The 24,810-nt window shown below is 37.9% G+C and overlaps 1 protein-coding gene across 1 annotated transcript; it reads left to right on the top strand.

The window, feature by feature from the left end:
- The first annotated feature begins 1,825 nt into the window (after positions 1-1,825).
- Positions 1,826-5,189, top strand: LOC131074034 (LRR receptor-like serine/threonine-protein kinase EFR). The gene is made up of 2 exons (XM_058010582.2): positions 1,826-4,444; positions 4,553-5,189. The coding sequence occupies exons 1-2, from the start codon at positions 1,852-1,854 to the stop codon at positions 4,993-4,995; spliced, it is 3,036 nt and encodes a 1,011-aa protein (XP_057866565.2). The 5' UTR covers positions 1,826-1,851; the 3' UTR covers positions 4,996-5,189.
- Positions 5,190-24,810: the final 19,621 nt, after the last annotated feature.

Here is a 24,810-nt window from a genome sequence, read left to right as displayed (position 1 = left end):
TATATACATATACATATAAATATGTGTGTCTGTATATATATAAAATAAATAAAATAAATTTTGAGATAAATGTATTTAAAATATCTATACTAATTGGTAATAATAATGAATATTTAATTGTAATGAAACTTTGGATGCAAATATAAACATAACTTATTAAATGTAGAGCATCATCCAACTAATTACATTAAAAGTTTCTCATTAAAAAAGTTAACATTTTCCTTTATGTTGATGCAAATGCAAAGAATCATGCAATTCATGGGAGGATAGCTCTCCAATATTTTATAGTGTTTATTTTTTGTTATGGTTTTCTAAAAGTCATTTGTTGGATTGTTTTTGAAATTTAATGGTTGATTACAATTATCTATTCTTTGTTCTTTTTTTTTTTTTTTTCTAAATAATGGCTAGTAAATTTTTTAACGTGATTGGCGACGCTGGCATGACACGCCCTCTGGCTCCACGTGAAATGCTTTTGACCCGGAGCTATGAATCGGTGAGGCCACAACCGGGGGGCATGACACGCCCTCCGACTCCACATGAAATGCTTTTGACCTGGAGCTATGACTCGGTGAGGGCACAACCAAGGGACCTCATCCCCACATTTCACTTGTTCAAACCCACGAGCACAATGGCCCAGCGAAGATACAAGGTTTGTGAGCACAATGGCCCAGCAGGGGTTTGAACCTTAGTGGCCGCTTCACCAACGAAGTGTTTAAACCGCGATATTCTTTGTTCTTTAACAATATTCAAATTCATGATTAATTCTCATTTTATGTAATCTTTTGCTTTCATAAATATTTAAAAAAATTATAATTGGATTACAAAATCTATCATAACAATAGTTAATCTATTCTCTATTGTTAGACACAAAAAAAACTTAAAAGATTTTAGTGTGGGTCACTCTCTACATGAACATATAGCTTATGAATAGAGGAATATTGTTGGCGAGCAAATGCTTATGAATATTTTTTATTCAATAATTTTGTTTACAAGTCAACATACTTATTGTCTAGTAATGCAATTTTTGACAACTTTTTCCCTCTTTCCATGTGGAACATATAGCTTTCCTCTCATTTTCCACAACTAGCTTTGATTTCTATGTGGAAAATATAACTTCACAATCACTTTTTACACCATTTTTTTAATTCTACCTAGAAAATATAAGTTTCCTCCTCCCATTTCCCACATGAATGATGTCTTTTGTCTAGTTATACAATTTCTTGACGACTTTTGTCCTTTTCCATGTGAAAAATATATCTTTCCTCTTATTTTCCACAGCTTTGTTTGTTTGTATGTAGAAAATAAAACTTTCCTTCCACATTTCACAACATTTTTCTTTTTCTATGTAGAAAATGCAATTTTCTCACTTGGCAAGATTGACCAAAACATCGAGAATAATTTATTTTAAAATATCTATGCTGACACGTGTTCATCAAACAAAAATCAATGCACTCACAGTAAAATATCTATGCTGATACCATTTCATCAAACAAAAATCAATGCACTCTCAGTGACCAACTTAGAATTTGTTTGTTATGCAAATGGCCGACAAAATCAACACACTTTTCACCATTTCACACGGCTTCGCAGCTCATTATGAGAAAACATATCACTATCCTTCGTCGAAACAGCACTGAAGAAATTTTCCAAAAAATTTAGGAGGATTCAAGAAGACCGAACTTATACGCCACAATGCCGGGTCAAGATTGCTAAATATTTCCACACGGCACGGCATTGAAGAAATCTGATTCGAAGTGGGATCAGCGGAATTTAGAGCTATATATAAGGACGCCAAACCCACTTAAAAAAACATAATTTGATAGACTAAAGTTGTATAAGCAAGAAATAGAGATGAAGATGAAGTTGGCTTGTCTTCTATTCTTCTTTATGTTTGTACTTCCTCTCTCCCTTTCTTCTCCTTCCAATCATTCTGACGAAGAAGCTCTCTTGGCTTTCAAGCGCTCTCTTTCTTCAGACCCCCAAAATTTCTTGCTCAATTGGTCTCCTCAGCACTCTTTCTGCAATTGGACTGGTGTTTTCTGTGCTTCTCGTCATCAAAGGGTATTTTCATTGAATCTCACTGGTATGTCTTTGTTGGGACCTATTTCTCCTTTCCTTGGCAATCTTTCTTTTCTTAGAGTACTTGATCTCAAAGCTAACAACTTCCAAGGTCATATTCCACCTCAATTGGGTAGGTTGTTTCGCCTTAGGATTCTTAAATTGTCCAGAAACAGATTGGAAGGTTCCATTCCCTCTGCTCTGGCGGGTTGTCATTCTTTGCAACAACTCATCCTAACCTTTAACCATCTTACGGGCAGCATTCCCTCCGATCTTGGTCTTCTTTCACATTTAGAGAACCTTTGGCTTGGAGCAAATCAATTGACAGGGACAATCCCACCTTCCTTAGGAAACATCTCCTCCTTAACCTTCATGGATTTGGGGGAGAACAAACTACATGGTGGTATTCCTATGGAATTAGGTGACCTTACTCAACTCACAATTCTTGCTCTTGACAACAATAACTTAAGAGGAGTGATTACCCTTGCCCTTTTCAACTGTACTCTTCTCCAAAACTTATCATTATATGATAATGAGTTAAGTGGCAACATTCCCTCGGAGTTTGGTAAACTTTCAGTGTTTCAATCTTTGTTATTAACAAGAAACCAACTTACTGGAGAAATCCCAACGTCCCTCTTTAATTGTACTCAACTATATGTGCTTGATTTATCTTATAACCATTTAATTGGCAAGCCACCGTTAGAGTTTGGTAATTTACATCAACTTCAAAAGCTTAGTTTGGGGGTAAATCATCTTGTGAGTGGTAGCAATGATTTATCTCTTCTTACAGTCTTGACTAATTGCTCCTCTTTAAAAAATCTAGAATTATCTTTTAATTATTTCACTGGTATTTTGCCCTCTTCTATTAGCCATCTATCAAGCCAACTATCTGTTTTTCATTTGTCTTCCAATAAAATTGAGGGAAGCATACCAATTGGCATTAGCAACCTTACAATGATGGAATACTTGGATTTATCTGACAATCATTTCAATGGAACTATTCCATCTTCACTTAGTCAACTTCCTAGGCTTGAAAGATTGTATCTAGAAAAAAATATTTTATATGGAAGTATTCCAAAAGAATTAGGTCAAGCAAAACATGTGGGAGTATTATCATTGAGTAGAAACAAGCTTTCAGGGAAAATTGCAAATAGTCTAGGTAATCTTCTACAACTAAGGAATCTTTATCTTGACCATAATCAATTATCAGGAAAAATACCTGCCAGTTTAGGGAGATGTCGAAATTTGGAGCTCATCGACTTGTCTCACAACAAGCTAAGGGGAAACATATCCCCAGAAATAGCAGGTCTTCAAAATCTCCTATTTTATTTCAATATTTCCAACAATTTCTTGCAAGGTTCTCTTTTAGAAATGAGCAAAATGGTGATGGTCCAAGCTATAGATGTGTCTGTCAACAACTTCTCAGGTGAAATTCCAGCTGCACTATCAAGTTGCAAAAACTTGCAATATTTGAATCTTTCATGGAATTCATTTTATGGCCCAATACCAGCATCACTTACACAACTCAAAAACCTTGAAGATATTGATTTGTCTTCAAATAAATTAACAGGTGAGGTTCCAAAAGGAGGAGTTTTTGCAAAAATTAATGAGTCATCACTGATGGGAAATCCTAGCCTTTGTGGTAAGTGGATCAATTTGCAAGCATGCTCCAATTCTAAGCAGAGTCATTTTTCTACCTCCAAAAAGTTGATAGTACCAATTGTGATTGGTATTGCAATATTTATCATATCTATTGCAATCCTGATTATTTTCTACAAAAGGAGAAATCAAAATACCTTTGATCTCAATATTTGGCCTAGAAGAATTCTATATGAAGAACTTGAAGATGCAACTAATCGGTTTAATGAAACCAATCTATTAGGAGTTGGTAGTTTTGGATCTGTTTATAAAGGGATTCTCAACAATGGTACAAATATTGCTGTTAAAGTTCTCAACTTACAAGATGAAAATGCTCTCAAAAGCTTTTACAAAGAATGCAATGTGTTAAAAAGAGTCAGACATCGCAATGTGATCAAAATTATTTCAGCTTGTTCCAACCCTAATTTTAAAGCACTTATTCTACCATTAATGTCAAATGGAAGTTTGGAGAAATGGCTATACCCTGAGGGAGTGGATGATTGTAGATTAAATTTTTCTAACAGGTTACAAATAGCAAAGGAGATAGCACAAGGAATTGCATATCTACATCACCATTGCTTTGTCCAAGTCATTCACTGTGACTTAAAACCAAATAATGTGTTGTTCGAGCATGATATGACTCCATATATAGCAGACTTTGGCATTACAAGACTCCTATTTGGAACTTCAATAGATTCATTGACTTCTACAAATGCACTCAAGGGATCTATAGGCTACATTGCACCAGGTATTATTTTGAACATTATTACAATCTAAATCGTCATTAAATTGTTTTATATTTAACATGGATATTTCATATGGGTTGAGAATAAGTAATCATTGTATTGAATTACAGAATATGGAATGGGTGGAAATATTTCCACAAAAGGAGATGTGTACAGCTATGGTATCCTACTTTTAGAGATGCTGACAAGGAGAAAACCTACAGATGACATATTTGTAGAAGGAATGAATCTACCAAAATGGGTAGGTATAGATTTTCCAAATAGAATCACAGAAGTGGTAGACAATAGCATGCTTAGAGATGTAAATGAACCTAGTTTATCAATGGTATTGTCATGCCTTACCCAATGCATGCAAGTAGGGTTGGCTTGTACAAGGGAGCTACCACAACAACGTCCAAATATGATGGAGATAGCTAATAGATTAGAAGATATAGAAAGGACATTTCTTGGTACTCGATCTTTTCAGTTGCCGATGGATATCTCACCTTTTCTTGAGACTCAAAGTGGTCTAAGAAATTCAAGAGATGAAAATTGGTCTACATCTTCATCTTAGCTCTTTACTCAATTTGATAGAAACTTTTATTTAATGTCGCCTATTTTAAATATTTTTACTGTAAAGTGTAATATTTTTAATTCTATAATATTGTAAGGTTGTGAAGTTATTGCATGTTTAATGCTTCTCCAAAATGTAAGATGTCCAAAGCTGTGTAATTTCATCCATGTATAAGGAAAATATAGTTTCTGAATAAATATATTTGTAGAGAAATAAAAAAGAATCCAAACAAAAAACATTAAGTTTTGATTCTTGATATTTTCTTTGCTCTTCTTTCCAACTTGGATATAAATTGTCTTTCTAAATATTACATATGTAAATCATGTAATAATTAACTAAATAGACACTTATAAGATACTCATTTTTGAACTAGGTTGATTATTTTAAATATGGCCATAAATTAAAATTTAGTTTAAGTGATCTATGTTAGATGTCTTTAAATATTTTATTTTCTAAAGATATAAAGAATAATTATAATTATTTTGGTTCTTGAATGGATGCTATCAAAGTGTTAAAGATGCATTATATCCTAAGTGCCACATCAAATAGAACTTCAATTTTTTTATAGGATACTTCAAGAAAAGAAAATGAAGTAGAGTTCAAATGTGGGTAAGAACTTTGGTTTCACCGCTACAAGTGTGGCTAACATGGTAAGCAATGGAAAGATGTTCAATTAAAATTTTCTATTTTAAATTCCAAGTTAAAAATGGACATCCAAACACACTTGTTAATCACATTTATCTTAATTAAATTTCAAACGGAGTTGTTAAACTATTTTTTTATTAAATATATGGCTGTCCAAACCCATAAATACTATGTTGTTTGAAGAAGTGGGTACAGATATGTAAGTGGTCAAAATGTGTACCCTTTTGAATTGATGTATAGAATTAAAAAAAAATATATATCATACAAAAAGAATGATGATTCAAATGATGAATGTAATGTTCAATTTATAATTTTGTTTGAATGGTTGAGATTCAATATTGGGTCTCAAGTTGAATCCAAGTTTGATGGAGCTAATGACAAGGGGTGGTAAGCATGAGGGAGTCTAAAATTTATTTTATTAGAAATTAAAATATTTATATTAGTCAATAAAATTTACTAGAGAGTTAAAAAGGTTGGCTAATGAGAAAATTGTTTGCATGAACTAGTTAAGTAAATGCATAGAGGAATTGAAAGGGGATTACTTATTTGCACACAATAATTAAGTGAATATATAGGCAAATGAATTAGTTTGATTGGTCTATAGACAGAGAGTATGATTAAATAGATTAGCTAGTTAACTAGATGAAGTTAAGTTTTAAGATTTAATTGTTAATTAAATTGATAATTGATACATATTAAGTGATGTTAATTAATTTGATAACTTATGAATAGTAGGTGGATAATGAGACATTAATTCAATAGATTTAATGTTTATTCACTTTTTAAAATAAGCATAATAATTTAATTAAATTATTATGAAAGAAAATAGATGATAAACTCTATAATAATAATATATGCTTATTTTATTTTATTGAATAAAAGGTGTAGAGAACCTGTAATATACTATATTATATAAGCTAAAAAAGATCATTATAGTAAAGCATTTGAAATACCAAATATTGAGCAAAAAAATGTATGATATAGAAATTACTTCAACTCCAAGATAGAATCATAAGAGTGTTGGCAAAAATGCAACAAACTTAGAGGGGGGGTGAATCTGTTTGCACAAAAACATAACTTAACCACAAATTCAGATCTGAAAATTACCAATGAAAGCAAAAATCAACACCACATCAATAACATGTCATGCCCAAAATTTAGGGCAAAAACGGAATGATTTTTTTTTTTAAAACAGCTAGTTAATCAACAAAGTTCGCTATCACGACATGTGTTAACATGTTGGCCATAACAAAAATCGAACTAACTCTGATACTAACTAAGTATCGAAACTTAATTAAAATTTATTTCCGGAAAACTAAATGTTTTAATTTATTTTCTCATCAAATATAGTCGTTAGTTTAATTTATTAAACTCATTTAAATGGTAGACGTAGATAATAAAATTGATCTCCAATAAATCCATATTGCCTAAAATACATTTTAAATCATTATTTAATTTAATCGATTAAAGTGTCAAATTAATTTCTTATTGACATTATCCGATGAGGATAATTATCTTCCCAAAGTCAAATTTAGTTTTCAAGGAATTAATTTTCCCCTTCTATTTAATTTAAGGCTTCACAAATAGTTAGTTCTAAATATAATTAATTGAAATTAAAAATTTTCCCGTCTATCTAAATTGAAACCCTAACTAATTTTAAATATAAATTTTTTTTTCCACAACTTTAAAAGTAATTTTCATGTAAACCCTAATTTAAATTACATTATAAAATTACTTCTTTGACACTTTATTTTTTTTTAAATCCCTTAAACTTATTTATTTTCCCCTCTACCCTAGCTCTAACCGAGCTAGGGTTTTCTCTTTTTTTTAAATTAATTTTTTTATTGACCCTACATTTTGCAGGGCGGACAGGATGGGTGAACAACAGACGGGATGCGCGAACGTAGAGAGGAGACGAGAGGCGGGAGTCGGCGCTGCCGAAGTCTCCACTGTGCAAGGCACAGTGGGCTCGGTCGTCGAACACTGTGTATCACACAGTGAGCACAGCCGCCGGCCACTGTGCAGTGCACAGTGAGCTCGGCCCGCCGGCCACTGTGTAGTGCATAGTGAGCTCGGCCCCGGCCGAACCCTCTGTTTAAACAACTTTTTTTTGTTTTAAATATATTTTTTTTTAAATATATATATATTATATATATAAATATATATATATGTATATATGTATATATAATTTTTTATATATATTATATATATAAATATATATATATGTATATATGTATATATAATTTTATATATATATATATATATATATATATATATATATATATATTTGTTAATATGAATATTTAAAAACATTGATAGAAGTTTATTTATATTTTCTTTGACAGAGATGTATAATGTTTTTTTTGTCCATTTTCTTTGTGAATATAGGATTTACATGGAATTTATATATTTTTAACACTCTGATATTTTTTTTAATGTTTATTATCAAAGGCATAAATATGATTTTGCTAAAGTCTGAGGTAAATAAATATAAAAAGAACACAACAAAGTAAATAGCTATAGATTTATTTCCTGCATTAAAATAACGACAGATTTAAGTAAAACAACTATCTTTGAGCTTTTGACTCCTATTTTTGTAGCTTGGTAAATCTTCAGATATCAGTAAATGCAATAGCAACTTAACAGTCTAAAATTTATTAAACTAAAGATAAGGGATTAGAAGAGAGAAAATGCTTTAGATTTTATTCCTACAATTAATTATGAAATTTCATTCTTGCAACTATTATTTTCTAGGATCCAAAAACTTAAATCTTACAATAGGAAGTTTAAACTGCAACATACACCCTTAAAGCAACATGCATACACTCATTTAGATGCTAACAATAAATCCTTCTCATATTTTTCTACAAGTAGAATGTAGGAAATTTCACAGATAAGAGAAAATACTGAATCAAATAAAACTGATTTTCATATTAAAATGACTATTGCATGCAAATCAAAAGTAGCTTTTTTTTAAAAAACAGGAATAGAAATAAAACAAGCTTTTTACAACTCTAAGATATTCTGCAAAATTCATAGGATGTTTCTTTTTTCAACTACAATCCCAACTCTCATGTCTATATTTCAAATTTACAACTTGCCTCTCATTTCAACGAATGAGGGTGTATTTCTCCTATCAAATTTTAAAACTAATAACTGCAAATAAATTTAAAAATTTTTCAACAATATTCTTCTGCAACCTTTCACTTTTCCTAGTCTATTCTCGTGGTATTCCTGCATAATAGAAACACAAATATGACCACGGAGTGCTCACCTCCTAGCCTAGGCTAACTGGTAGCCACCCCCGAGCTCGGAGAACCAAGCCCTAGACGGGTAACCAACATGCAAACACATAGAGGACATAAAATACACACACAGATATTCAGACACACTCCCAACTTGGCTACACAACACCACACTTTGGTGATGACCTTTTTAAGGGTGGTAGTTAACCAATACCCTGAGGAGAACTGCAAGTATGGAAAACCAGAAGCCACCTCATGGCACAATAAATACATCAAGAATTTCAACCCCTTATTCCTTATGCCCCCCAAAGGCATTCTAGCCTTATATCCCTCCTTATGACCCCCATTGCACAAACAGGCCATGCAGCAAGGGTCACACAAAGATCCCTTGTGATCGCTCTCAAACGAGAGTCTCTCACTCGAGGGTTATCACTGCTACCACCCACAAGATCCTCCTCTCTCCCAAGAGTAAGAGGTCTTGAGAAAACTCCCAAAACATAGACAAACCATAATGCAAAAATACCAAATGAAATTCTAAAACAAAACATTCAAGCAACATAGATTTCTTACACCAACATACTTCCAGACACATGTAAGAAAAAGACATTTTAAAGAATAATGAAACCAACCTTAATATGCGCAAAGGTATGGTGATATTTGAGGAAGAGCTACCCAATCCATGGGTCTTCTCGTTCTACCATTAGTTCTATTCAAATCTTTTCTATTCTATTCAAAACTATCTTTGTCTCCAAAAATGGAGAGTGGGTGATTACCCTCCAATTCTCAAATTCTTGCTTAAGAAGCTCATTCTCTGAGTTCTCACAAGTTTCTAAAAACCAAAAAAGAAAGTAAAGCAGAATGGGAAAAAGACTCCCATTCGAATAGGAAAAATCTCAATTAGATTTAAACTTCTAATTTTCAATTTTCGCACAACTCAAAAATGCCAATTTTTAAAGATTCAAAAAGGTCACTTAAAAGTAGAAACTTGCCTAAAATTACCCCTAACCCTTAGGTATACCTTATGGGCTTTAGGAAACCCTATTAAACTACCCCTAGGTGTTCATTTAACCCATTTTAAACCCCCCTAAAGTTTATTTTCGGGTCAAACATATGTTGACCTCTCCAAAGATTCCTTTCCCAAGGTATTTATGACAACACGTTTTATTATTTGAAAAAGCTATAGTTGAACACTTTCCCACCAAGAAACAAAAATAAAACATTTAAATTTAAATCCACACATGTGTCAAGTGACACAAATAAAACACTTTTACAAATTAAAACATGAAATCGTCTCTTGTGGGTTTTACACATTATTTTACACATTAAATTTAAATAACACTTAACACTCATGCAGCATATACTGTTACGAATAAAATACAACACAAACGGGGTGTTGTCTCTCCAAATAGACAACTCCTGGCTTACAAACATACATAAGTCTAGGTTTGGTTCTCCGTAATTTTTCATGGTCACATGGTAAATTTCCTGCGCATCTCAATTTACACATTAGTACTTTCAAATATCCACATATAATATAATTCAAAGGAATAACAATACACATCATCACTTGCATACAATTTTCATCTGCACAGATTAAATACATCTTTTATCAAGCAATTTCACATAAGCAATTTCATCCCAATTCACATAAACTTAACCATACATCATAGTTCTATTATCATAGTAAAGTCCTGCAAATTCAATAATGACATCTATCATTGCAATAACATCCTATCTAACAATCATGTAGTGTTCTATCTCATAAAGCATATAAGTAACTCATCAAAACATAGCAATGTTATCCAAATCCTGAAATCATATAAGTTCTAAGTCTCAAAATACATCAAAATAAAGTATCCATAATATTCTAAATATAAAATCCACTGAATGTCAGACTAAGTCAAGGTGAGGCCTCACACCCTCCACCTCTAGGCATGAACTTCCTCCTGGAGTTCATCAAAGAGGTGGGGGTACTCTGATCTCATACGTGTTGCATCCTCCCATGAAGCCGTAACCTCATCATAACAATCCCACTAGACCCTAACCTAGTCCAGCTCTCGACCTCTAAGGGCCAACGTCCAGCATGCCAAAATGCGAATGGGCTCCAAAGCTAGCTGCCCATCCGACTCCACCTGCAAGGCATCCCAATCTAAAATGTGAGACTCATCATAGATATATTTTCTCAAAACTGATACATGAAACACATCGTGGATGCATGACAGGCTAGGTGGCAATGCTAAATGGTAGGCAACTGGGCCTATCCTCTCAAGAATCTCAAAAGGTCCTACAAAGTGAGGTGCGAGCTTAGAACCCTTTCCGTAACGGATTGGACTCTTATGCAGTCGCACTCTCAAGAAAACTCTGTCTCCAACCAAGTAGCTACGATCTATCCTCATTGCATCAGCATATTTCTTCTATCTATCCTGAGCCTCTCTGAGACGCTGCCTAATCAAATCCACCTGTTGTTCCATATCCTGAACTATCTCAGGACCAATAGCACCTCTATCCTCTATGCAATCCCAACTCAAGGGTGTCCTGCAAGGCCTGCCGTATAATGCCTGATAGGGTGGCATCCCCAAAGAAGTGTGATGCCCATTGTTATAGGCAAACTCCACTAAGGGAAGATACTCCTCCCACCGGGTCTAATGATCCATGACATATATGCGAAGCATATCCTCTAACACCTGATTGACCCTCTCTATCTGACCATCTGTCTCCGGGTGATAGGCTGTACTGAAATTGAGCTTAGTGCCCATAGCTGTTCGTAATGACTTCCAAAAGGAATAAGTGAAACGAGAATCCCTGTCAAAAATTATCTTGCGGGGCACACCATGAAGTCTAACAATGTCCTGCAAGAACACCTGTGCTACTGCTGGAGCTATGAATGTAGTACGGACTGGTGAAAAGTGAGCTACTTTGGTCAACTTGTCAACTATCACCAAGATAGCATCATGGCGATGAGAAGACATAGGAAGACCAATGATGAAATCCATGGATATAGTATCCCACTTCCACTCTGGTATAGCATGAGACTGGACCAACCCACCGGGATGGCGGTGCTCCGCCTTTACTCTCTGACACTCAAGGCATCGTGCTACTATCTCAGCAATGAGCTGCCGCATTCCCGGCCAATGATATAACTGCCTCAAGTCAGCATGCAACTTTTTAACCCCGGGATGCACTGCATAAGGAGCTCTATGAGCCTTAGTGACAATGAACTCTCACAATCCTTCGGAGGAAGGTACATAAATGCGCCCTCTATGGCATAACAGTCCATCGGACTCTAGAGAATAATCCACATATTTCCCTTCTAGAGTAACCTGAGATCATATTACCTGACCAACCTCCGCATACCATCCATCCTCTGGCAAGTGCTGTAGTATACGGTCTCTCAAATCCGTGCCCGTGGATATGGTGTAAACCTCATGATGTCTCCTACTCAAGGCATCTGCAACTACATTTTCCTTTCCTTTGATGTATTGAACGTCAAAATCATATTCACACAAGAACTCCATCCATCTCCTCTGACGTGCATTAAGGTTCGGCTGAGTGAAGATGTACTGAAGGCTCTGATGATCTGAATGCAACTCGAAGTGATGACCTAGAAGGAAGTGTCTCCACCTCACAAGTGCATGTACTACTGCTACGAGCTCAAGGTCATGAGTGGGATAATTAAGTTCATGAGTCTTAAGTTTCCTAGACTCGAAAGCTATGGCCCTACCATCCTGCATAAGAACTACCCCTAAACCCTTTAGAGAAGCATTTGTACAAACCATGAAGTCAGCTGTAGGATCTGGTACAACAAGGATAGGAGCGCTAGTAAGTGCCTTCTTGAGTTCCTGAAAGGCCTTCTCGCACTTCTCTATCCATTCAAATTTCTTTCCTTTACGCTGAAGAGAAGTAATAGGGTATGCGACTCTGGAGAATCCCTCGACAAAACGTCGGTAATACCATAATAAGCCCATGAAACTAATGACCTCTGTCACACTGGTAGGTGCTGGCCAATCCATAATAGCCCTAATCTTTGATGGGTCAACAGAGATCCCATCACCGGAAATAACGTGCCCAAGGTACTTGACCTCAGACCGAAAGAAAGCACAATTCGATAGGCTGCCAAACAACTGGTTATCCCGCAAACACTGCAATACCTGCTTCAGGTGCTCCTCATGCTCCTTCTCATTCTGAGAATATATCAGTATATCATCGAGGAACACAATAAAAAAATAGTCCAGAAAGGTACGGAACACCCCATTCATGAGGCTCATAAAAAGTGCTGGGGCATTCGTAAGTCCAAAGGGGACTACGGTGAACTCATAGTGACCATATCTAGTGCGAAATGCGGTCTTGTGGATATCACTTTCCACTATTCTCAACTGATGGTATCCTGACTTCAGATCTATTTTGGAATAGACTTTGGCACCCTAAAGTTGGTCGAATAAATCATCAATTCTGGGGAAAGGATATCGGTTCTTGATGGTTACTTTATTTAGCTGCCGATAATCCATACATAATCAGAGAGATCCATCCTTCTTCTTAATGAAGATGACTGGTGCACCCCAAGGGGATACTCTAGGACGAATATGACCCTTCTCAAGGAGTTCCTCAAGTTGTATTTTAAGTTCATTTAGCTCATTTGTGGTCATCCTATAAGGTGCTCTGGAAACTGGCTCGGCTCCTAGTACTAAGTCTATATGAAAATCAATCTCTCTATGGGGAGGCATTCCCGGTAGCTCTAAAGGAAATACATCAGAATATCCCTTAAGGATAGGATGGTCATCGAGCGATGTTTCTTTTTCCTCCTCTTCTCCTCTATCACTGATAGTGATAGAAAAAAGCTGACATCCCTTCCGCATGCTCCGCTTAAGCTACATTGTGGAGATCATGCAAAGAGATATGGGCCTCTGAATCCCGGTGATAACTATGGGTGAACCATGATCATCCTCACACTCGATCTTTTTCAGGTGGCAATCCATCTTGGCTCTGTGGGCATAAAGCCAATCCATGCCAAGTATGATTCCGTAAGATCCAAGTGGAGTCACTCTAAGGTCTACTAAAGTGGTGGTCTTGCCAATCTATAGCTGACATGCCCTAACCTCTGATTCCACTGACACTCTATCGCCTGAAGCTAATTCCACTTCCCAACTGACACCCTGTCTAGTTGCCACTAGCCCGCAATGCTCCACAACCAATGGAGATATAAAGGAGTCAGTAGCTCCTGAATCAAACAAAATAGATACATTGTTACCTTTGATTATACCTGTAGATTCGATAACTATGGCTTGATGCTCAGCCTGGCGGTTGTCAATCGCTGCGAATACTCTATGGGACCTGCCCATATCACCAACTGTCGGCTCTGAAGCGGCCATCCACTGACTCCCTGCCACCTGTCCCTGAGGGCAATCCCTCGCCATATGCCCCATGGCTCCACACGTAAAGCAAGCATCCCGTGCCTGGAACTGGGCACCCTGAGGCCTAGAGAATGCCTGACCTCCTGTCCTATTAGATCCGTTGTACCCACCCCTGGAGGACTGCTGAGTCCTCGCCGGTTGTGTGTACTGCCCCTGTGCTCTCTGATCATGTCTCTATCCCTGAGTCTGCCACTATTTGGGCTTGGAGCCCTGTTGATACTGTGGAGGCTTCTGCCTCTGGTTTTGTGGTGTCTGTTGTGGAGGAGGGGTTTTGGAGAACCCCTGAGAATTTCAGTTGTTTCCTTTCCAATGTTGTTTCTAGAATCCATAAGTCTAAGGTGCGGGATTTCGGTTCTAAAACCGATCCCTATTGTCCTATGGTCTAACCTGAATTTCCTTGGCAATCAGTGCCTTCTCCACAGCAACCCAAAGGCTCTCTGGAGCGGACATCCTAATAGGCCCAGCTATACCGGCATTTAATCCCCTGATGAAGTAGTTTACAAGAAGTTTCTCATCCTTTAGATAATCTACATAAGGCAACAGCTCAAAGAATTTACTCTCATACTGGGTTACTGACAAGCCTTTTTGTTGCAGATCGTGAAATTCATCTATACGACGTTGCCTGAAGTGTTCTAATAGGTACCTCTCACGAAACCTCTTTGTGAATATCTCCCAAGTGAGAGTATCAGGAACTAATCCGCATTTGTACTCTTCTTGTCTCCACCAAGTGGAGGCTGTCCCTCTCAGTAGATGAACTGCGACACGTGCTTTCAAGTTGCTCTCGTAAGAACGCAACGTAAAGCACCTCTCAAGACTCAGAAGCCATGCCTCGGCCTCTACTCCATCGGTAGAACCTCCGAAGGATGGTGGCTGGAGGTGCATGACCTCCCTGATGAGATCCCCTGGATCTCGACGAGCTCTCTCAAAATAAACTGGTTCCACCGCTGGAGGTGGTCCTGGCATATGCACAGACTCTAGCTCATTACCACCCTAACTCTCTACAAGAATAGGAGCTGGGCTCCTGCTTCGTTCTCTATCAACAGACCTATGACTCCTAGAGTCATGACTCCTAACCTGAGGGTTCTCTGCTGGGATCCTTTCCTGAACTATGCCAATAAGATTCTGGATTGCGGCTAAGAGGTCTCGGTTAGGTTCATTTGGCTGTTCGGGAGGTGCTCTTCGGTTCTCCTCTGGAACCAATGCCTCCCTCACTACCTCTTCGCGTGCTATGTGCACATGTCTAGGACCCCGTCCGCGCTTGCCAGCTTGTCGCGTCGTCGGAGGCATCCTATGAGGAAAATAAGGCCAAATAATTAATTAATTTCTTTTAGAATAATATTAATTCAATTAAATTCGAAAGTCTGATAAAATCAATTTAACAAAAATAATTTAAATAATCTAAGGCGAAACGTAAGTGGAGTAAGGTTCCTAGTGTGGAAACCTTGCTCTGATACCAAAATGTCATGCCCAAAATTTAGGGCAAAAACGGAATGATTTTTTTTTTTAAAACAACTAGTTAATTAAAAAAGTTCACTATCACGACATGTGTTAACATGTTGGCCATAACAAAAATCGAACTAACTCTGATACTAACTAAGTATCAAAACTTAATTAAAATTTATTTGCGGAAAACTAAATGTTTTAATTTATTTTCTCATCAAATATAGTCGTTAGTTTAATTTATTAAACTCATTTAAATGGTAGACGTAGATAATAAAATTGATCTCCAATAAATCCATATTGCCTAAAATACATTTTAAATTATTATTCAATTTAATCGATTAAAGTGTCAAATTAATTTCTTATTGACATTATCCGATGAGGATAATTATCTTCCCAAAGTCAAATTTAGTTTTCAAGGAATTAATTTTCCCCTTCTATTTAATTTAAGGCTTCACAAATAGTTAGTTCTAAAAATAATTAATTGAAATTAAAAATTTCCTCGTCTATCTAAATTGAAACCCTAACTAATTTTAAATATAAATTTTTTTTTCCACAACTTTAAAAGTAATTTTCATGTAAACCCTAATTTAAATTACATTATAAAATTACTTCTTTGACACTTTATGTTTTTTAAAATCCCTTAAACTTATTTATTTTCCCCTCTACCCTAGCTCTAACCGAGCTAGGGTTTTCTCTCTTTTTTAAATATATTTTTTTATTGACCCTACATTTTCCAGGGCGGCCATGGATGGCGGACGGGATGGGCGAACAACAGACGGGATGCGCGAATGCAGAGAGGAGGTGAGAGGCGGGAGTCAGCGCCACCGAAGTCTCCACTGTGCAAGGCACAGTGGGCTCGGCCGTCGGCCATTGTGTATCACACAGTGAGCATGGCCACCGGCCACTGTGCAGTGCACAGTGAGCTCGGCCCGCCGGCCACTGTGCAATACATAGTGGACTCGGCCGGCGGTCACTGTGCCATGCACAGTGAGCTCGGCCGCCGGCCACTATGCATTGCACAGGGAGCTCGGCCCCGACCGAACCATCCGTTTAAACAATTTTTATTTTTTTAAATATATATATATATATATATATATTTGTTAATATGAATATTTAAAAACATTGATAGATGTTTATTTATATTTTCTTTGACAGAGATGTATAATGTTTTTTTTTGTCCATTTGCTTTGTGAATATAGGATTTAGATGGAGTTTATATATTTTTAACACTCTGATTTTTTTTTTACTGTTTATTATCAAAGGCATAAATATGATTTTGCTAAAGTTTGAGGTAAATAAATATAAAAAGAACACAACAAAGTAAATAGCTATAGATTTATTTCCTGCATTAAAATAACGACATATTTAAGTAAAACAACTATCTTTGAGCTTTTGACTCCTATTTCTATAGCTTGGTAAATCTTCAGATATTAGTAAATGTAATAGCAACTTAACAATCTAAAGTTTATTAAACTAAAGATCAGGGATTAGAAGAGAGAAAATGCTTTAGATTTTATTCCTACAATTAATTATGAAATTTCACTCTTGCAACTATTATTTTCTAGGATCCAAAAACTTAAATCTTACAATAGGAAGTTTAAACTGCAACATACACCCTTAAAGCAACATGCATACACTCATTTAGATGCTAACAATAAATCCTTCTCATATTTTTATGCAAGTAGAATGTAGGAAATTTCACAGATAAGAGAAAATACTGAATCAAATAAAACTGATTTTCAAATTAAAATGACTATTGCATGCAAATCAAAAGTAGCTTTTTTTTTTTAAAACAGGAATAGAAATAAAACAAGCTTTTTACAACTCTAAGATATTCTGCAAAATTCACAGGATGTTTCTTTTTTCAACTACAATCCCAACTCTCATGTCTATATTTCAAATTTACAACTTGCCTCTCATTTTAACGAATGAGGGTGTATTTCTCCTATCAAATTTTAAAACTAATAACTGCAAATCAATTTAAAATTTCTTCAACAATATTCTTCTGCAACCTTTCACTTTTCCTAGTCTATTCTCATGGTATTCCTGCATAATAGAAACACAAATATGACCATGGAGTGCTCACCTCCCAGCCTAGGCTAACTGGTAGCCACCCCCGAGCTCGGAGAACCAAGCCCTAGACGGGTAACAAACATGCAAACACATAGAGGACAGAAAATACACACACAGATATTTAGACACACTCCCAACTTGGCTACACAGCACCACACTTTGGTGATGACCTTTTTAAGCGTGGTAGTGGACCAATACCCTGAGGAGAACTGCAAGTATGGAAAACCAGAAGCCACCTCATGGCACAATAAATACATCAAGAATTTCAACCCCTTATTCCTTATGCCCCCCAAAGGCATTCTAGCCTTATATCCCTCCTTATGACCCCCATTGCACAAACAGGCCATGCAGCAAGGGTCACACAAAGATCCCTTGTGATTGCTCTCAAACGAGAGTCTCTCACTCGAGGGTTGTCACTGCTACCACCAACAAGATCCTCCTCTCTCCCAAGAGTAAGAGGTCTTGAGAAAACTCCCAAAACACAGACAAACCATAATGCAAAAATACCAAATGAATTTCTAAAACAAAACATTCAAGCAACACAAATTTCTTACACCAACATACTTCCAGACACATGCAAGAAAAAGACATTTTAAAGAATAATGAAACCAACCTTAATCTGCCCAAAGGTATGGTGATATTTGAGGAAGAGTTGCCCAATCCACGGATCTTCTCCTTCTACCCTTAGCCAATTTTTTTTCTATTCAAATCTTTTCTATTCTATTCAAAAATTTCTTTGTCTCCAAAAATGGAGAGTGGGTGATTACCCTCCAATTCTCAGATTCTTGCTTAAGAACCTCATTCTCTGAGTTCTCACAAGTTTCTAAAAAACAAAAAGGAAAGTAAAGCAGAATGGGAAAAAGACTCCCATTCGAATAGGAAAAATCTCAATTAGATTTAAACTTCTAATTTTCAATTTTCCCACAGCTCAAAAAAGCCAATTTTTAAAGCGTCAAAAAGGTCACTTAAAAGTAGAAACTTGCCTAAAATTACCCCTAACCCCTAGGTATACCTTATGAGCTTTAGGAAACCCTATTAAACTACCCCTAGGTGTTCATTTAACCCATTTTAAACCCCCCTAAAGTTTATTTTCGGGTCAAACATATGTTGACCTCTCCAAAGATTCTTTTCCCAAGGTATTTATGACAACACGTTTTATTATTTGAAAAAGCTATAGTTGAACACTTTCCCACCAAGAGACAAAAATAAAACATTTAAATTTAAATCCACACATGTGTCAAGTGACACAAATAAAACACTTTTACAAATTAAAACATGAAATCGTCTCTTGTGGGTTTTACACATTATTTTACACATTAAATTTAAATAACACTTAACACTCATGCAGCATATACTGTTACGAATAAAATACAACACAAACGGGGTGTTGTCTCTCCAAATAGACAACTCCTGGCTTACAAACATACATAAGTCTAGGTTTGGTTCTCCGTAATTTTCCATGGTCACATGGTAAATTTCCTGTGCATCTCAATTTACACATTAGTACTTTCAAATATCCACATATAATATAATTCAAAGGAATAACAATACACATCATCACTTGCATACAATTTTCATCTGCACAGATTAAATACATCTTTTATCAAGCAATTTCACATAAGCAATTTCATCCCAATTCACATAAACTTAACCATACATCATAGTTCTATTATCATAGTAAAGTCCTGCAAATCCAATAACGACATCTATCATTGCAATATAATCCTATCTAACAATCATGTAGTGTTCTATCTCATAAAGCATATAAGTAACTCATCAAAACATAGCAATGTTATCCAAATCCTGAAATCATATAAGTTCTAAGTCCCAAAATGCATCAAAATAAAGTATCCATAATAGTCTAAATATAAAATCCACTGAATGTCAGACTGAGTCAAGGTGAGGCCTCACACCCTCCCCCTCTAGGCATGAACTTCCTCCTGGAGTTCATCAAAGAGGTGGGGGTACTCTGATCTCATACATGCTGCATCCTCCCATGAAGCTGTAACCTCATCATAACAATCCCACTGGACCCTAACCTGGTCCAGTTCTCGACCTCGAAGGGCCAACGTCCGGAGTGCCAAAATGCGAATGGGCTCCAAAGCTAGCTGCCCGTCCAACTCCAACTACAAGGCATCCCAATCTAAAATGTGAGACTCATCATAGATATATTTTCTCAAAACTGATACATGAAACACATCGTGGATGCATGACAGGCTAGGTGGCAATGCTAAACGGTAGGCAACTGGGCCTATCCTCTCAAGAATCTCAAAAGGTCCTACAAAGCGAGGTGTGAGCTTAGAACCCTTTCCGTAATGGATTGGACTCTTATGCGGTCGCACTCTCAAGAAAACTCTGTCTCCAACCAAGTAGCTACGATCTATCCTCTTTGCATCATCATATTTCTTCTGTCTATCCTGAGCCTCTCTGAGACGTTGCCTAATCAAATGCACCTGTTGTTCCATATCCTGAACTATCTCAGGACCAATAGAAACTCTATCCTCTATGCGATCCCAACTCAAGGGCGTCCTGCAAGGCCTGCCGTATAATGCCTGATAGGGTGGCATCCCCAAAGAAGTGTGATGCCCATTGTTATAGGCAAACTCCACTAAGGGAAGATACTCCTCCCACCGGGTCTGATGATCCATGACGTACATGCGAAGCATATCCTCTAACATCTGATTGACCCTCTGTGTCTGACCATCTGTCTCCTGGTGATAGGCTGTACTAAAATTGAGCTTAGTGCCCATAGCTGCCTATAATGACTTCCAAAAGGAAGAAGTGAAAAGAGAATCCCTGTCAGAAATAATCTTGCGGGGCACGCCATGAAGTCTAACAATGTCCCGCAAGAACACCTATGCTACTGCTGGATCTGTGAATGTAGTACGGACTGGTGAAAAGTGAGCTACTTTGGTCAACTTGTCAACTGTCACCAAGATAGCATCATGGCGAAGAGAAGACATAGGAAGACCAATGATGAAATCCATGGATATAGTATCCCACTTCCACTCTGGTATAGAATGAGACTGGAGCAACCCACCGGGATGGAGGTCCTTCGCCTTTACTCTCTGACACTTGTGGCATCGAGCTACTATCTCAGCAATGAGCTGCCGCATTCCCGGCCAATGATACAACTGCCTCAAGTCAGCATGCAACTTTTTAACCCCGGGATGCGCTGCATAAGGAGCTCTATGAGCCTCCGTGACAATGAACTCTCACAATCCTCTGGAGGAAGGTACATAAATGCACCCTCTGTGGCATAACAGTCCATCGGACTCCAGAGAATAATCCACATATTTCTCTTCTAGAGTAACCTGAGATCGTATTACCTGACCAACCTCTGCATACCATCCATCCTCTGGCAAGTGTTGTAGTATACGGTCTCTCAAATCCGTGCCCATGGATATGGTGTAAACCTCATGACGTCTCCTACTCAAGGCATCTGCAACTACATTTTCCTTTCCTTTGATGTAGTCAACATCAAAATCATATTCACACAAGAACTCCGTCCATCTCCTCTGACGTGCATTAAGGTTCGGCTGAGTGAAGATGTACTGAAGACTCTAATGATCTGAATGCAACTCGAAGTGATGACCTAGAAGGAAGTGTCTCCACCTCACAAGTGCATGTACTACTGCTGCGAGCTCAAGGTCATGAGTGGGATAATTAAGTTCATGAGTCTTAAGTTTCCTAGACTCGAAAGCTATGGCCCTACCATCCTGCATAAGAACTGCCCCTAAACCCTCTAGAGAAGCATCTGTACAAACAATGAAGTTAGCTATAGTATCTGGTACAACAAGGATAGGAGCTCTAGTAAGTGCCTTCTTGAGTTCCTGAAAGGCCTTCTCGCACTTCTCTGTCCATTTAAATTTCTTCCCTTTACGCTGAAGAGAAGTAATAGTGTGTGCGACTCTGGAGAATCCCTCGACAAAACGTCGGTAATACCCTGCTAAGCCCATGAAGCTCCTGACCTCTATCACACTGGTAGGTGTTGGCCAATCCATAATAGCCCTAATCTTTGATGGGTAACTCGAGATCCCATCACCGGAAATAATGTGCCCAAGGTACTTGACCTCAGACCGAAAGAAAGCACAATTCGATAGGCTGCCAAACAACTGCTTATCCCGCAAACACTGCAATACCTGCTTCAGGTGCTCCTCATGCTCCTTCTCATTCTGAGATTATATCAGTATATCATCGAGAAACACAATAACAAAATAGTCCAAAAAGGTATGGAACACCCCATTCATGAGGCTTATAAAAACTGTTGGGGCATTTGTAAGTCCAAAGGGGACTACGGTGAACTCATTGTGACCATATCTAGTGCGAAATGCGGTCTTGTGGATATCACTTTCCACTATTCTCAACTGATGGTATCCTAACTTCAGATCTATTTTAAAAAAGACTTTGGCACCCTGAAGTTGGTCGAATAAATCATCAATTCTGGGCAAAGGATATCGATTCTTGATGGTTACTTTATTTAGCTGTCGATAATCCATACATAATCAGAGAGATCCATCCTTCTTCTTAACGAAGATGACTGGTGCACCCCAAAGGAATACGCTAGGACTAATATGACCCTTCTCAAGAATTTCCTCAAGCTGTATTTTAAGTTCATTTAGCTCATTTGTGGTCATCCTATAAGGTGCTCTGGAAATTGGCTCGGCTCCTGGTACTAAGTCTATATGAAAATCAATCTCTCTACGGGGAGGCATTACCGGTAGCTCTGAAGGAAATAAATTCTAATATCCCTTAAGGATAGGATGGTCATCGAGTGATGTTTCTTTTTCCTCCTCTTCTCCTCTATCACTGATAGTGATAGCAAAAAGCTGACATCCCTTCCGCATGCTCCGCTTACGCTACATTGCAGAGATCATGCGAAGAGATACGGGCCTCTGAATCCCAGTGATAACTATGGGCGAACCATGATCATCCTCACACTCGATCTTTTTCAGGCGGCAATCCATCTTGGCTCTGTGGGCATAAAGCCAATCCATGCCAAGTACGATTTCGTAAGATCCAAGTGGAGTCACTCTAAGGTCTACTAAAGTGGTAGTCTTGCCAATCTGTAGTTGACATGCCCTAACCTCTGATTCCACTGACACTCTAGCTCCTGAAGCTAATTCCACTTCCCAACTGACACCTTGTCTAGTTGCCACTAGCCCGCAATGCTCCACAACCAATGGAGATATAAAGGAGTCAGTAGCTTCTGAATCAAACAAAATAGATACATTGTTACCTTTGATTATACCTGTAGATTCGATAACCGTGGCTTGATGCTCAGCCTGGCGGTTGTCAACCGCTGCGAATACTCTTTGGGACCTACCCATATCACCAACTGTCGGCTCTGAAGCGGCCATCCGCTGACACCCTACCACCTATCCCTGAGGGAAATCCCTCTCCATATGCCCCATGGCTCCACACGTAAAGCAAGCACCCCGTGCCTGGAACTGGGCACCCTGAGGCCTAGAGAATGCCTGACCTCCTGTCCTACTAGATCCACTGTACCCACCCCTGGAGGACTGCTGAGTCCCCGCCGGCTGTGTCTACTGCCCCTGTGCTCTCTGATACGTCTCTGTCCCTGAGTCTGCCACTGTTTGGGCTTGGAGCCCTGCTGATACTGTGGAGGCTTCTTCCTCTGGTTTTGTGGTGTCTGTTGTGGAGGAGGGGGTTTGGAGAACCCTTCAGAATTTTGGTTGTTTCCTTTCCAATGTGGTTTCTGGAATCCATAAGTCTGAGGTGCGGGATTTCGGTTCTGAAATCGATCCCTATTATCCTGTGGTCTGACCTAAATTTCCTTAGCAATCAGTGCCTTCTCCACAGCAACCTGAAGGCTCTCTGGAGCGGACATCCTAACAAGCCCGGCTATACCGGCATTTAATCCCCTGATGAAGTGGTTTACAAGAAGTTTCTCATCCTTTAGATAATCTACATAAGGCAACAGCTCAAAGAATTTACTCTCATACTGGGTTACTAACAAGCCTTTTTGTTGGAGATCATGAAATTCGTCTATATAACACTGCCTGAAGTGTTCTGATAGGTACCTCTCACGAAACCTCTTTGTGAATATCTCCCAAGTGAGAGTATCAGGAACTAATCTGCATTTGTACTCTTCCTGTCTCCACCAAAAGGAGGTTGTCCCTCTTAGTAGATGAACTGTGACACGTGCTTTCAAGTTGCCCTCGTAAGAACGCAACGCAAAGCACCTCTCAAGACTCAGAAGCCATGCCTCGGCCTCTACTCCATCGGTAGAACCTCCGAAGGATGGTGGCTAGAGGCGCATGACCTCCCTGATGAGATCCCCTGGATCTCGACGAGCTCTCTCAAAATAAACTAGTTCCACCGCTGGAGGTGGTCCTGGCATATGCACAGACTCTAGCTCATTACCACCCTGACTCTCTACAAGAATAGGAGCTCAAGGATCAAGTAGAGAGGGACCTTTCGCATAATTGTTCATCCCATTACTAACTCAGTGCTTGTTTGATTGTAGATAAGGCTGAATGGGAGTTTTTATCATTGAGTCATGCTCAATATTTTCATAAAGGACGTAACTCAATTTCTCCTTCACATTGGTCTTCACTCTTCTTTCCACGGACAAGCTAGTGTCGACAAGCTCGAGCTTCAATCCCTCCCTCCCCTCTCATAGATTTTTTGCCAAGTCGATTGTTCAGTGGATGTCAGATTAGGTGTGAATGTTAGTCTAGCGTCATGTGGGTAAATATCATAGGAGTCCAAATCTTATATGATGTACATTTCTCAGAGATCTCAATTAGTGGGAATATTTATTTCAGTGCACTCCATTTGGCATGACAAGGGATTTTGTGGCACAATCTTAACTCATGCTTGGCACAATGCCAAGTTGGATGGATGAGCTTAGTTTCAATTCAATATAAATTCAACGCGAGTTGAAGTATTATCAGTCATTCTAACGGGTTTTCATCTGCATTATGAAAGGAATGGCGGCTTAAAGGATTTATAATTATCTCAGACTCATTATTGTT

The sequence above is a fragment of the Cryptomeria japonica genome, chromosome 4 (assembly GCF_030272615.1).
Source record: "Cryptomeria japonica chromosome 4, Sugi_1.0, whole genome shotgun sequence".
Taxonomy (NCBI): Eukaryota; Viridiplantae; Streptophyta; class Pinopsida; order Cupressales; family Cupressaceae; genus Cryptomeria; species Cryptomeria japonica.
This window is presented reverse-complemented; position numbering and strand designations above follow the sequence as displayed.

Bases quoted from the DNA above. Each gene is read 5' to 3' on its own strand.
- LOC131074034 (XM_058010582.2), top strand. From the start codon at position 1,852: ATGAAGATGAAGTTGGCTTGTCTTCTATTCTTCTTTATGTTTGTACTT. The intron at 4,445-4,552 runs GTATTATTTTGA...ATTGAATTACAG, and splicing joins TATAGGCTACATTGCACCAG to AATATGGAATGGGTGGAAAT.